The sequence below is a fragment of the Mycteria americana genome, unplaced genomic scaffold (genome assembly GCF_035582795.1).
Source record: "Mycteria americana isolate JAX WOST 10 ecotype Jacksonville Zoo and Gardens unplaced genomic scaffold, USCA_MyAme_1.0 Scaffold_44, whole genome shotgun sequence".
In the NCBI taxonomy this organism is placed as follows: domain Eukaryota; kingdom Metazoa; phylum Chordata; class Aves; order Ciconiiformes; family Ciconiidae; genus Mycteria; species Mycteria americana.
In genome coordinates, this window is record NW_027445631.1 from 1,054,529 (window position 1) to 1,067,447 (window position 12,919).

At 48.2% G+C, this 12,919-nt stretch overlaps 1 protein-coding gene across 2 annotated transcripts in view; it reads left to right on the forward strand.

Annotated features, from left to right (window-relative positions):
- The first annotated feature begins 3,932 nt into the window (after positions 1 to 3,932).
- The window catches only part of LOC142403824 (single-stranded DNA-binding protein 2-like), a 231,851-nt gene continuing 222,864 nt past the window's right edge, over positions 3,933 to 12,919 (forward strand). For both annotated transcript variants that reach the window (XM_075490122.1, XM_075490124.1), the window contains exon 1: positions 3,933 to 4,033. In XM_075490122.1, the coding sequence (XP_075346237.1) occupies positions 3,975 to 4,033 (59 nt within the window). In that variant the 5' untranslated portion in view covers positions 3,933 to 3,974. The remainder of the gene's footprint in view (positions 4,034 to 12,919) is intronic.

Genomic DNA, 12,919 nt, shown 5'->3' on the forward strand with positions numbered 1-12,919 from the left:
TTCTCCATTCACAAATAGCAAGTCCAGGAGGGCATCTTTCCTAGTTGGCTCACCGAGTACTTGTGACAAGAAGTTATCTCCTACAAACTCCAAGAATTTCCAAGACCTGCTCGTCATAGCAGTATGGCATTCCCAGTTGATGTCTGGGAAGTTGAAAACTCCCATAAGGACAAGGGCTACCGATCCAGAGATTTCTCCTAATTGCCTATGGAATAACTCACTGGTGCTTACATCCTGGCTGGGCGATCGGTTGTAGGCACCCACTACAACATCTTTGTTTTCCATCCCCCTAATCCCCACCCAGAGGCTCTCAACCACATCATCGCTAACTCTAAGGGCTGTACAATCAAACCTCTCCGTTACATACAGTGCGACACCTCCACCTGCCTATCCCTCCTGAACAGCCTGTAGCCCTCCATCCCAGCACTCCAATCGTGGGACTCATTCCACCAAGTCTCGCTAATACCAATGACATCATAGCTCTGGGAACTGACCAACGCTTCCAGTTCATCCTGTTTGTTTCTCATACTGCGTGCGTTGGTGTACAAGCATTTCGGATACGCTCCTGAGCCCTCCATGCTCCCAGGAGCAGCGTAAATGCTCCCACTAGCATTGCCACCCTCAGGTGATGCCATGCCAAGCCTTGACTTACCTACTGCAATCCTGTTGGTATCCCCTTCCCCCATCGATTCTAGTTTAAAGCCCTCTCAATCAGTCCCGCCAGCTTACGCCCAAAGATGCGTTTTCCCCATTGGGACAGATGGATCCCGTCAGGCCCCAGCATACCTTGTGCCTCGAAGACTCTGCCATGGTTATAAACGCCAAAGTTTTGATGATCCTGTACCAAAATAAGTGTCAAGTATCCTTCTAGCATTTGCCTAGGAATATCCATGCTCACTCTTTTTCTTCCCTCAGCTACTCTTATATTTTACTCACAGCCCAATTCCTTCTCTGTTTTCTGTCCTGATTCTTTCTCTGCCTTTCTTTCTATCATTTTTTGCTACCCATATTCACATTGAATAAAATCAGTCACATGATTAGCCCTTGTGTGAACTCCATGGTACAATATATGTAAATATTTTTCAGTATGAATGAGGTCAAAATATGTCCCTTTAGTTCACTGTTCACTCTTTATCACCCAAATTCATTGTGCATTATTCCTGGACTTTGCTTCCTTTTTTCTATTCTCACGTATGGTCATTTACACTTACTTTTTTCCCTTTGTTAGCTTATCTTATTCTTCCATTCCATGTTCTTGCTCATTTTCTTCTGTCATTTCCTACTTCTTTCTACCCCCACTATAACTCTCTGTTGCCACCTTGCTTGTTATTCTTTCTCTGGTTTCAGTGGTCTAACTTGCAAGTAAGCAGGAGCCTGGTCCTGCAAAGATGTGGAGGCCTGGGGTGAGTACTGTCAGCTGGTTGAATAGACAGCCTAATACACTTCTTTCAACTACTCTGTCCCTCTGACCTGTTAATATAAAAAAATATAGTGGGACAAAAGTCTAGGACAGACAAACAACTTTGGTATAAAATGGCTTTTGTTGTGGTATGCTTTAATCTGATAAATTATTACAGTGAGCTGCAAAAGCATAAATTCCACACAAACAGTGTCTATGATAGGGAGCTGTACTTGTGTAACTACAAGGATGTAGGACTCTCGAGCATTTTACTCCTTCCTGTTGTCTCTACTACTCTGTCACTAATTTGTTCCAGTCACTCATTAATACTCTTAATCCCCCCAAACCAATTTCACCTGACCAATTGTTTCTTTCATTCTAGCAGCTCAAAATCCAGAGGACATTTTTTTCTGCAGCTCTTACAATGATAAGCAGATGCTGGTGGTCTATGTCTTATACAACTTCCCTCCTCAAATTTTGTGTGGCAATTATTGTTAGACACCTTTGCCTGTAAGCACAACAGAGAGGTGGGTATATTTTGTCACGAAAATTTTGCAACTGGCCCATGCCAACTGAGGGGAGAGGCTAGGGCACAAGGTATAGAATTACAAGAGTAATTCTTATTCATGCACATGAGGTGTCCCATTCAAATTGGGGCACCCTGCATGTGGTTTTACACAGGGTTCTTATACTTTTCAAGCATTCAGGTACAACATGATTTGACCAATTGCTACTTAACACACACTACTGTTTTGCAAAGCAACTATAATTCTGTGGCGTCATCATCCATCTGCTTCTTTCTTGATCTAGATGTCCCAGGAGTCGGTCTTGCTACAGTTCCTTATCTGTGATGCCAGATAACGGGAGGGTTTCACAGAGGTGTCGGAGGGGCTGGGATGCTGGCGTGATCTGGGCAGTCCAGGGGTACCCTTTATTCTTCAGGGTGGGTGCTGTCGTCCTCCTTGCAATGAGCTGGGGTCCTTTGGTCATGTTTACTTAACCATGACTATGCAGTATACAATGTAAACTCTCTCTCTCTCTCTCTCTTAAGAAAGTTCATACAATTTCATACTATAAAGACTAATTGGTACAATAGTTAGGGAATGAGATATTCCTAACAATTTACAATGTGGCTTGACTAAGAAGCACTCTGAGTGCTTGACATTAAACACTAAAAGCCCCCTTGGGTTACACACGAGTCGATTTACAGGATTAGTCATATATTTATAAAGATAAACATGTATCAAAATCTGAAAAATTTGGGATTATACTTGAGTAGCAACAACAAAAGTCTTTAAACTTTGGGGTACTTAAAAAACAAGTAATAAATGGTAGCAGTGGTTTCTCTCTTCCTATCACCTCTCAGGAGCATGCAATTATTTGAAATGTACCTTTTAAAAAATCTTTAGGGGTTTTTTTTTTTTTTTAGCTTTTCTAAGACATACTGTTTTGATTCAGTATCCCTACTGTGATAGGGAACACACTCTCAGCTTGTCCCTACCCTTCCTAGCTGTGCTAGAAGAAGGGTTTGAGCTTTGATGCTCAAGGAATGTAGGAGCTGAGCAGATTTTTGTGGGAGGGCAGACATAGGTGCTGAAGTAGTTTGGGGCCTGAAAGAACTAGCATGTGCCATAGCTTGGGGGGTACTTGTGCATACTAAAAGAGGATTTGAAGCCCAGCACGAAGGGGTCTAGGTGGAACGGCCCATGAAGTGGCCTCTGAGGTGGTCAGAGGGCTCAGAGGTGAGGGTGTTGCAAGCGCTAAGGCTTGGTGCGGGCCCCCACATAGTGCAGGGTGTGTGGAGCATCTCCAGTGATCCAGAGGAGGCACAAAAGGGGTGCCAGACCCTAAGGTAGTTTGGGGCTGGGTGTCAGGGCCCTGCAGCTGCTGAGAGGACTTCTGCAGGGAGTGGGGTCACTGTGGACGCCGAGGGCAGTCGGGGTGGAGGGGAGGGGGTGGACGGAGGCAGCCGCAGGTCCGCTCTAGATCCCAGGAGGGTGGCAGAGGCAACTCCGTGCCGGCTGCGCCCCCAGCCTCCGGGGGATGGGGGGCGCAGCGCACTCCACAGCTGGTTGAATGGGCTAGGGGCGGGCAAGGGGTGCCGGGGGGGGCGGCAGGCGCGGTGGCCTGTGCAGCTGGCTGAACAACGGGGAGACTAGGAGCTGGTGGTGCTAGCTGCGGAGTCCAGTCCGCACTTTCCCTCTCTCCTTCGTGCTCTCCCTCGCCGGTAGCAACGGAGGGCGGGTAGCGCGCGCTCGGAACAGCGAGTTGTTTAAAATCCTTCTAGAACCGTTTCTAATTCCCCCTTGCACCGTGGAAGGGAGAGCGCAAGCGGGGGAGGGGAGGGAGGAAGAAGGAGGAGGAGGAGGAGCCGAGAGGGTGGGGAGAGCGAGAGGGAGGAGGAGGAAGCAGTCTGTCCTGTTCTCTGCCTGTCAATCACCGCGCGAGGGGTGTGCCCTCCTGCACGGCGGGCCAATGGTGTGTGTGTGTGGCAGCGTCTCCATGGTGACGGGGCTGCTCCCGGAGAGGCTGTGATGGGTTGACAGGTGCGTGACAGTCGGAGCTCTCTGCAGGCATGTACGGCAAAGGCAAGAGCAACAGCAGCGTCCCGTCCGACAGCCAGGCCAGGGAGAAGTAAGTACAACCTGCCTGACTGGGCGCCTACACACGCACGTACCTTGCACAACGTAACTTTCCTGCTTGCGGGTGATATGGCCGGGTGCGCGCTCCGGGAAAGGAGGGGGGAGCCCGTGGGGAGCGGAAGGGACCGGGCGGGAATGGGCCGGGGCGGCGGAAGGCAGGGAGGAGTTGGGCCGCGGGGGCCCTGGCTCTCGCACTGCGGTGGGCAGGGAGGCCCGACACGGGGGCTGGGGGCGATGTGGAGGTAGGCGATCGAGGCTGCCCCCTGCGCCGCGGGCGAGAAGGGCCCGGGAAGGGGTCCCTCAGCACCCCGCGGCGGGAGAGGTGGCGGGACAGGAGGGGCCGGCAGGGGCTGGGTGAGTGGGAAGGAGGGAAGCATAGGTCGTGCTGGCGGAGACCATCGCCCTCCCTTCCCCCGCTCCTCAGCGCGGCGGGATGGGTCAGGGAGGGCGACCGTTGAGGCGGACCCACTAGGGCGAGGACGGAGGAGTGCACTTGGGCGCCTCTTCCTCCTGGCCCCAGCGAGGCCAGGAGGTGTTTGTGGCAGCGCAAGGTTTTGGGACAACTTTGATAACAAAGAGCCTTAGCCTGGCTGCTGGGGACGGTGCTGCCGCCGGGTGGGGGCGGGGGCATCGGGAGCCTCCCGCCGCTGCTTTATAACTCTCTGGCTCTCAACTTTTCATCGGGACCGCGTATCTTCCTGCTTCCTCCCCGTTTGTCTTCCTCTTCTCTGCCTGGTTGGCCCTGCCGGTCGTGTCCGGGCCCGGGGTGCGGGCAGCGGCCGGACCGGGGAGGGGGCACGGAGTGAAGTGCATTGTTCTCCGGGAGTTAAAATGGGGTTACTGCAAGCAGAGGGGGGGATTACTTGCGAGGGATATTGTGTTTCAAGAGACAGGGGAAAGCAGTGGTGTGTTCATCGTTTCGTTTATTTTTCGTCCGTTAAAAAAATAAACCAGCAAAGGTGTTAGAAGAAAGCAAACGATCGTCGTGTGTGTGTGTGTATGTATGTGTGTGTGTGTAAAAGGGACACCAAACGCTAGAACTTTGTCAAAATTGGCTAATGCTGAAATAGTCTGCAAGAACTACTTTTTAGGTGTTGGCACTGTGATATGAAAAATATAAATAAAATCTGCTAAAACCATGTAAGGATTTCTTTATTTAAACATACACAGGAGGAAAAAAAAATAAAAGACTTCAGACTGGTAGAAACTTGACAGTGCACATGAGAAATGCTGAAAACTGATAATGTAGCACATGCAGTCAAATGCCCATAGTAAATATAGTGGCAGTGGTGGGACAATAAACAGTGTTGTTTGGTTGAGTGGGGTTTTAGGATTATTTCCTTCAGATATTATAACGTTATACATTACTTGCAGATATAGTAGGTGCAAAATAATTGGAGGGAAAAATGTCTTTCGAGTAGTGTCTCTTTAAGTTCACTGTAGTTGCAGCTTTGCTTTGCATTACTGAGATTGGTTTAGCACAGGCAGGAGCTGATGGTTGTGAAGGAGGAAAAGTCGAATACAGTGAAGGAGGAAGGAGGAAGACCAGGCTTTAGCCTGGTCAAGGCTACTGAGTCAGTCTGCTGCAGCCTGTAGAAGGTTGAGAGAGGCTGTTGAGAGGGTCAGGTGACCTCTAACAGAAAATATGTTTGCATGTGTCTTCAGCAAAAATAGTATTGCTTCAGAATTGCATTTAACATGACAATGAATAGTCCAAACATGAGTGATGAGTTTTCATTCAGGCAGTTTGTCTTGAACCTTCAACTAGAAGTGCTTTGGGTTTGCATTTTTGGGATTTTTTTTGTTGTTTTTTTTGTTTTGGGGGAGGTGGGTTTTGCTACAGTATTTTAGGGACTAGATAAGAGAACGAGATTCATCTGACTGGACAAACAGTAGCCCTATAGGTTTATTTTAACTCCACTTTGCAAAGTCTACCTCATACAAGCTATACACAAAACTCTTTTGATTCTAGGACTGAAATATTAAAATATTTTCAGTCTTTTTTCTTTTTAGCTGACTTTTCTTCCTGAGTCCTGCTGACATTTTTCTTAGGGTGCAAGAGCTCTCAAGCCTGACATGCAAGAAGTCAAGCAGGGGAGGCAGGAGGCCAGCTTGGCTAAGTCAAGACCTCTTAGCCAAACTAAAACAAAAAACCAAAATGCATAGGCAGTGGAGGCAGGGATATACATCCTGGGAAGATTATAGGGATATGGCCTGAGAGTGCAGGGAGGGGATCAGGAAAGCCAAGGCACAGCTGGCGCTGAACTTGGCTACAGACATAAAAATCACAGAATCGGAGAATCATTTAGGTTGGAAAAGACCTTTAAGATCATCGAGTCCAACCATTAACCTAACACTGCCAAGTCCACCACTAAACCATGTCCCTAAGCACCTCATCCAAACGGCTTTTAAATACTTCCAGGGATGGTGACTCAACCACTTCCCTGGGCAGCCTGTTCCAATGCTTGACAACCCTTTCAGTGAAGTAAAATTTCCTAATATCCAGTCTAAACCTCCCCTGGCACAACTTGAGGCTGTTTCCTCTTGTCCTATCACTTGTTACCTGGGAGAAGAGACCGACCCCCACCTCCCTACAACCTCCTTTCAGGTAGATGTAGAGAGCAATAAGGTCTCCCCTCAGCCTCCTTTTCTCCAGGCTAAACAACCCCAGTTCCCTCAGCCGCTCCTCATCAGACTTCTGCTCCAGACCCTTCACCAGCTTCGTTGCCCTTCTCTGGACACGCTCCAGCACCTCAATGTCTCTCTTGTAGTGAGGGGCCCAAAAATGAACACAGTATTCAAGGTGTGGTCTCAGCAGTGCTGCATACAGGGGGATGATGACTTCCCTACTCCTGCTGGCCATGCTATTTCTGATACGAGCCAGGATGCCATTGGCCTTCTTGGCCACCTGGGCACACTGCTGGCTCACATTCAGGCGGCTGTCAACCAACACGCCCAGGTCCTTCTCTGCCAGGCAGCTTTCCAGCCACTCTTCCCCAAGCCTGTAGTGTTGCATAGGGTTGTTGTGACCCGAGTGCAGGACCTTGCACTTAGCCTTGTTGAATCTTTGGCCCCAGCCAAAGATTGGCCCCAGCCCATCAGCCAATTGGCCCCAGTTTGCAATTGGCCCCAGCCCATCAACAATTGGCCCCAGCCCATCAACCCAGCCTGTCCAGGTCCCTCTGTAGAGCCTTCCTCCACTCAAGCAGATCAACACTCCTGCACAACTTGGCGTCGTCTGCAAACTTACTGAGGGTGCACTCAATCCCTTCGTCCAGATCATTGATAAAGATATTAAACAGAACTGGCCCCAACACAGAGCCCTGGGGAACACCGCTTGTGACCGGCCGCCAACTGGATTTAACTCCATTCACCACCACTCTTTGGGCCTGGCCATCCAGCCAGTTCTTTACTCAGCGAAGCATACACCCGTCCAAGCCATGAGCAGCCAGTTTCTCCAGGAGAATGCTGTGGGAAACGGTTTCAAAGGCTTTACTAAAGTCCAGGTAGATAACATCCACAGCCTTTCCCTCATCCACTAAGCAGGTCATCTTGTCATAGAAGGACATCAGGTTGGTCAAGCAGGACCTGCCTTTCCTAAACCCATGCAGACTGGGCCTGATCACCTGGTTGTCCTGTACATGCCATGTGATGGCACTCAAGATGGTCTGCTCCATTACCTTCCATGGCACTGAGGTCTGGCTGACAGGCCTGTAGTTCCCCGGATTCTCCTTCCGGCCCTTCTTGTAGATGGGCGTCACATTTGCTAACCTCCAGTCAGCAGGGACCTTCCCAGTTAGCCAGGACTGCTGGTAAATGATTGAAAGTGTCTTGGTGAGCGCTTCCTCCAGCTCCCTCAGTACCCTTGGGTGGATCCCATCCTGCCCCATAGACTTGTGTGTGTCTATGTGGTGTAGCAGGTCGCTAACCATTTCCCCTTGGATTATGGGGGCTTCGTTCTGCTCCCTGTCCCTGTCTTCCAGCTCAGGGGGCTGGGTACCCTGAGAACAACTGGTCTTGCTATTAAAGACTGAGGCAAAGAAGGCATTAAGTACCTCGGCCTTCTCCTCATCCTTTGTCACTATGTTTCCCCTCGCATCCAGTAAAGGATGGAGATTCTCCTTAGCCCTCCTTTTGTTGTGAGTGTACTTATAGAAACTTTTTTTATTGTCTTTTACCTCAGTAGCCAGATTAAGTTCTAGTTTCGCTTTGGCCCTTCTAATTTTCTCCCTGCCTAACCTCACGACATCCTTGTAGTCCTCCTGAGTGGCCTGCCCCTTCTTCCAAAGGTCGTAAACTCTCTTTTTTTTCCTGAGTTCAAGCCAGAGGAGGAACCTTCCAGAGGAGAGTCCCTTCCAGAGAAGAGTCCCTTCCAGAGGAGGGCCACAAAGATGATCAGGGGGCTGGAGCACCTCCCCTATGAGGACAGCCTGAGAGAGATGGGGCTTTGAGCAACCTGATCTAGTGAAAGATGTCCCTGCACATGGCATGGGCGTTGGAACTAGACGATCTTTAAGGTCCCTTCCATGCCAAACCATTCTATGATCTATGATTGTAAAGCACATAAGGATTTTTATTCTCTATAAAATATTAATAATAATTTTCAAGGCAAGCCTGCCAAAGTGACCTATTTCTTTGGTAGATGGGCATTTTGGTAGATGGGCATTTTGGAAGATGGGCATTTTTCATGGCCCTCCTCTGGACCTGCTCGAGCAGGTCCATGTCTTTCTTATGCTGGGGGCCCCAGAGCTGAACGCAGTACTCCAGGTGGGGTCTCACGAGAAGGGAGTAGAGGGGGAGAATCGCCTCCCTCAACCTGCTGGCCACACTTCTTTTGATGTAGCCCAGGATGCGATTAGCTTTCTGGGCTGCTAGCGCACATTGCTGGCTCATATTCAGTTTTTCATCCACCAGTATATCCCCAAGTCCTTCTCCGCAGGACTGCTCTCAGTCCGCTCATCGCCCAGCCTGTATCCATGTTTGGGATTGCCCTGACCCAGGTGCAGGACCTTGCACTTGGCCTTGCTGAACTTCATGAGGTTCGCACGGGCCCACCTCTCTAGCCTGTCAAGGTCCCTCTGGATGGCATCCCTTCCCTCTAGAGTATCAGCCTCACCACTCAGCTTGGTGTCATCTGCAAACTTGCTGAGGGTGCACTCAATCCCGCTGTCCATGTCCCCGACAAAGATGTTAAATAATACTGGTCCCAATACGGACCCCTGAGGGACACCACTCGTCGCTGGTCTCCACCCGGACATCGAGCCATTGATCGCAACTCTTTGAGTGCGACCATCCAGCCAATTCCTTATCCACTGAGTGGTCCACCCATCAGATCCATGTCTCTCCATTTTAGAGACAAGGATGTTGTGCGGGACAGTATCAAATGCTTTGCACAAGTCCAGGTAGATGACGTCAGTTGCTCTTCCCTTATCCACCAATGCTGTAACCCTGTCGTAGAAGGCCACCAAATTTGTCAGGCATGATTTGCCCTTAGTGAAGCCATGTTGGCTGTCACCAATCACTTCTCCATTTTCCATGTGCCTCAACATAGTTTCCAGGAGGATCTGCTCCATGATCTTGCCGGGCACAGAGGTGAGACTGACCGGCTTGTAGTTCCCTGGGTCTTCCTTTTTTCCCTTTTTAAAAATGGGGGTTATGTTTCCCCTTTTTCAGTTACTGGGAACTTCACCAGTCTGCCATGACTTTTCAAATATAATGGAGAGTGGCTTAGCAACCTCATCTGCCAGTTCCCTCAGGACCCTCGGATGCATCTCATCAGGTCCCATGGACTTGTGCACATTCAGGTTCCTTAGATGGTCTCAAACCTGATCTTCTCCTACGGTGGGTGGTTCTTCATTCTCCTAGTCCCTGCCTTTGGATTCTGTGAGTTGGACGGCATGGCTAGAGCACTTGCCGGTGAAGACGGAGGCAAAAAAGTTGTTGAGTACCTCAGCCTTCTCCATGTCGGTTGTAGCCAGGTCTCCCGTTTCGCTCATCAGGGGGGTACAGTTTCTTTCATCTTCCTTTGTTGTCCTGTGTACCTGAAGAAACCCTTCTTGTTATTGGGTAAGAATCAGGGGAAAGGCCAATAAGGCAGATATCATGGTGGGAGTCTGTTATAGACCACCCAACCAGGATGAAAAGGCAGATGAACTATTCTATAAGCAGCTGGGAGAAGCCTCACGATCGCTAGCCCTTGTTCTCGTGGGGGACTTCAACCTGCCGGATGTCTGCTGGAAATACAATACAGCAGAGAGGAAACAGTCTAGGAGGTTCCTAGAGCGTGTGGCAGATAACTTCCTGACACAGCTGGTGAGGGAGCCAACTAGGGAAGGGGCCCCGCTGGAGCTGTTGTTTGCAAAAAGGGAAGGACTTGTGGGTGATGTGATGGTTGCAGGCTGTCTTGGGCATAGCGATCATGAAATGATAGAGTTTTTGATTCTTGGAGAATTAAGGAGGGGGGTCAGCAGAACTGCTCCCTTGGACTTCCGGAGGGCAGACTTTGGCCTGTTTAGGGGCCTGGTTGACAGAGTCCCTTGGGAGGCAGTCCTGAAGGGCAAAGGAGTCCAGGAAGGCTGGACATTCTTCAAGAAGGCAATCTTAAAGGCGCAGGAGCAGGCCGTCCCCATGTAGCGAAGGACGAGCTGGCGAGGAAGACGACCAGCCTGTCTCAACAGAGAGCTTTGGCTGGAACTCAGGAAAAAAAAGAGAGTTTATGACCTTTGGAAGAAGGGGCAGGCCACTCAGGAGGACTACAAGGATGTCGTGAGGTTAGGCAGGGAGAAAATTAGAAGGGCCAAAGTGAAACTAGAACTTAATCTGGCTACTGAGGTAAAAGACAATAAAAAAAGTTTCTATAAGTACACTCACAACAAAAGGAGGGCTAAGGAGAATCTCCATCCTTTATTGGATGCGAGGGGAAACATAGTGACAAAGGATGAGGAGAAGGCCGAGGTACTTAATGCCTTCTTATTATTTTTCACGTCCCTGGCCAAGTTCATCTCCAGCTGTGCCTTGGCTTTCCTGATCCCCTCCCTGCACTCCCAGGCCATATCCCTATAATCTCCCCAGGATGTGTATCCCTGCCTCCACTGCCTATGCATTTGCTTTTGTGTTTTAGTTTGGCTAAGAGGTCTTAGCCAAGCTGGCTTCCTGCCTCCCCTGCCCAACTTATTGCATGTCAGGATTGAGAGCTCTTGTGCCCTAAGAAAAATGTCTTTAAATATCTCCTAGCTCTCATTCGCTCCTTTGCCTCTGAGGGCAGTTTCCCAACTGCACTAGCGCCCTAAACAGCCAAAAGTTTGCCTTTCTGAGGTTTAGGGTCCTGCCTCTACTTTTTACCTGTCCTGTACCCCTGAAGACTGAGAATTCCACCAGGGCATGATCACTGCAGCCCAGGCTACCTCCAGTCTTGACCTCTCCATTAAGTTGTTCTGCATTAGCGAGCAACAGGTCCAGCAGTGCCTCTCCTCTGGTCGGGCTCTCCATCACCTGTACTACAAAGTTGTCCTCAACCCACTCAAGTAGTTTCCTGGACTGCTTGCAGTTTGCTGTGCTGCTTTTCCAGCAGATGTCCGGGTGGTTGAAGTCCCCCAGCAGGATCAGGGCCTGCAAGTGTGATGCTTCCTGCAGTTGAAGAAAGAACTCGTTATCAACCTCCTCTTCTTGATCGGGTGGCCTGTAGTAGACACCAACCACGAGGTTTCCTTTGTTAGCTTGGTCTCTAATTTTCACCCATAAGCTCTTGAACTGTGCATTGCTGTTCTTCAAAGATAGCTCTGTGCAATCAATCCTGGTTTTGGTTTAGAGGGCAACTCCCCTACCTCTCCTTTCTTGCCTGTCCCTTCTGAATAGTTTATAGCCTTTTTGTTTCTTTCCTATCTCCTATTCCTAAAGAAAAGACTTTTCTTTGAAAGAGAGAATTTCAATCATGAAGAAGAAATTAATGTAATGGGAAGAAGGTACTGATTACACAGTATCCTGTGTTTTATATTTACTTTCATTTTATTTGCAATGCTTCTTACTTTTGGGAGTGATTTCACCTTTTAGAAAAAATCCTTGTAAGTTTTCTAGAAAGGACCCAGTATTTTGAAAATACGGTAAGTCATATGTTATCGGTATATGTAAATCCCATGGTTGTACATGTAAAATGTCTTTTTTTTTTAATATTGATATTAAAAATGTCTTCTTACTAGCAGATGTATTTTGAAATTCATTTAATGAGTTTGGAAAATTAATAATGTTCCATTCTTGGGATTAAGTATTTTTACTAGTAGTTAGAGAAAGATAATATTATCTGTAGTGTATTTTCTGTGATAATCAACTTAATGCTCATAGAAACAATCTCCAAGACTAATAGTCTACCACTTTTTATTGGTTTAAAAAAAAAGTTACATCAAAATCAATGGCAACATAAGCTTGCCTGTGTTGTCATATTGGCATATCACAGTCTTTCATTAAGAAGGGCTGTGCTTTCTGAAGAAAATATTTGAGTGCAAAAGTGGAATTATAATTCCTTAAATATGTTGTCTCTTGACAGTCTCAGGACAAAATGGATCATGTGGCTGATGGCCTGTATGATTGTGTCATAAATATTCAGTGATTCATGAGAGTGAAAGTAAAGATTCCACCCAATGCTAGGACTATAAAAGTTGTGGTGCTTTATCAAATATTTGTAATTATAACAGAAAGATTTGATAAAACAAGAAAACCCCTTTGATTTTGAAATGCTCAATATTTTATTTACTGTTCTTTTCTCCCAACTGTCAAAGAATAGGGGGCTAGTCATGGAAGGCTCCAATTATTTCAGAGTAGGTAATCCTTTGATTTGAGGTGTGTGTGTGTGAGTTGATAAAAGCTATTTATAGAGGGAGTATGG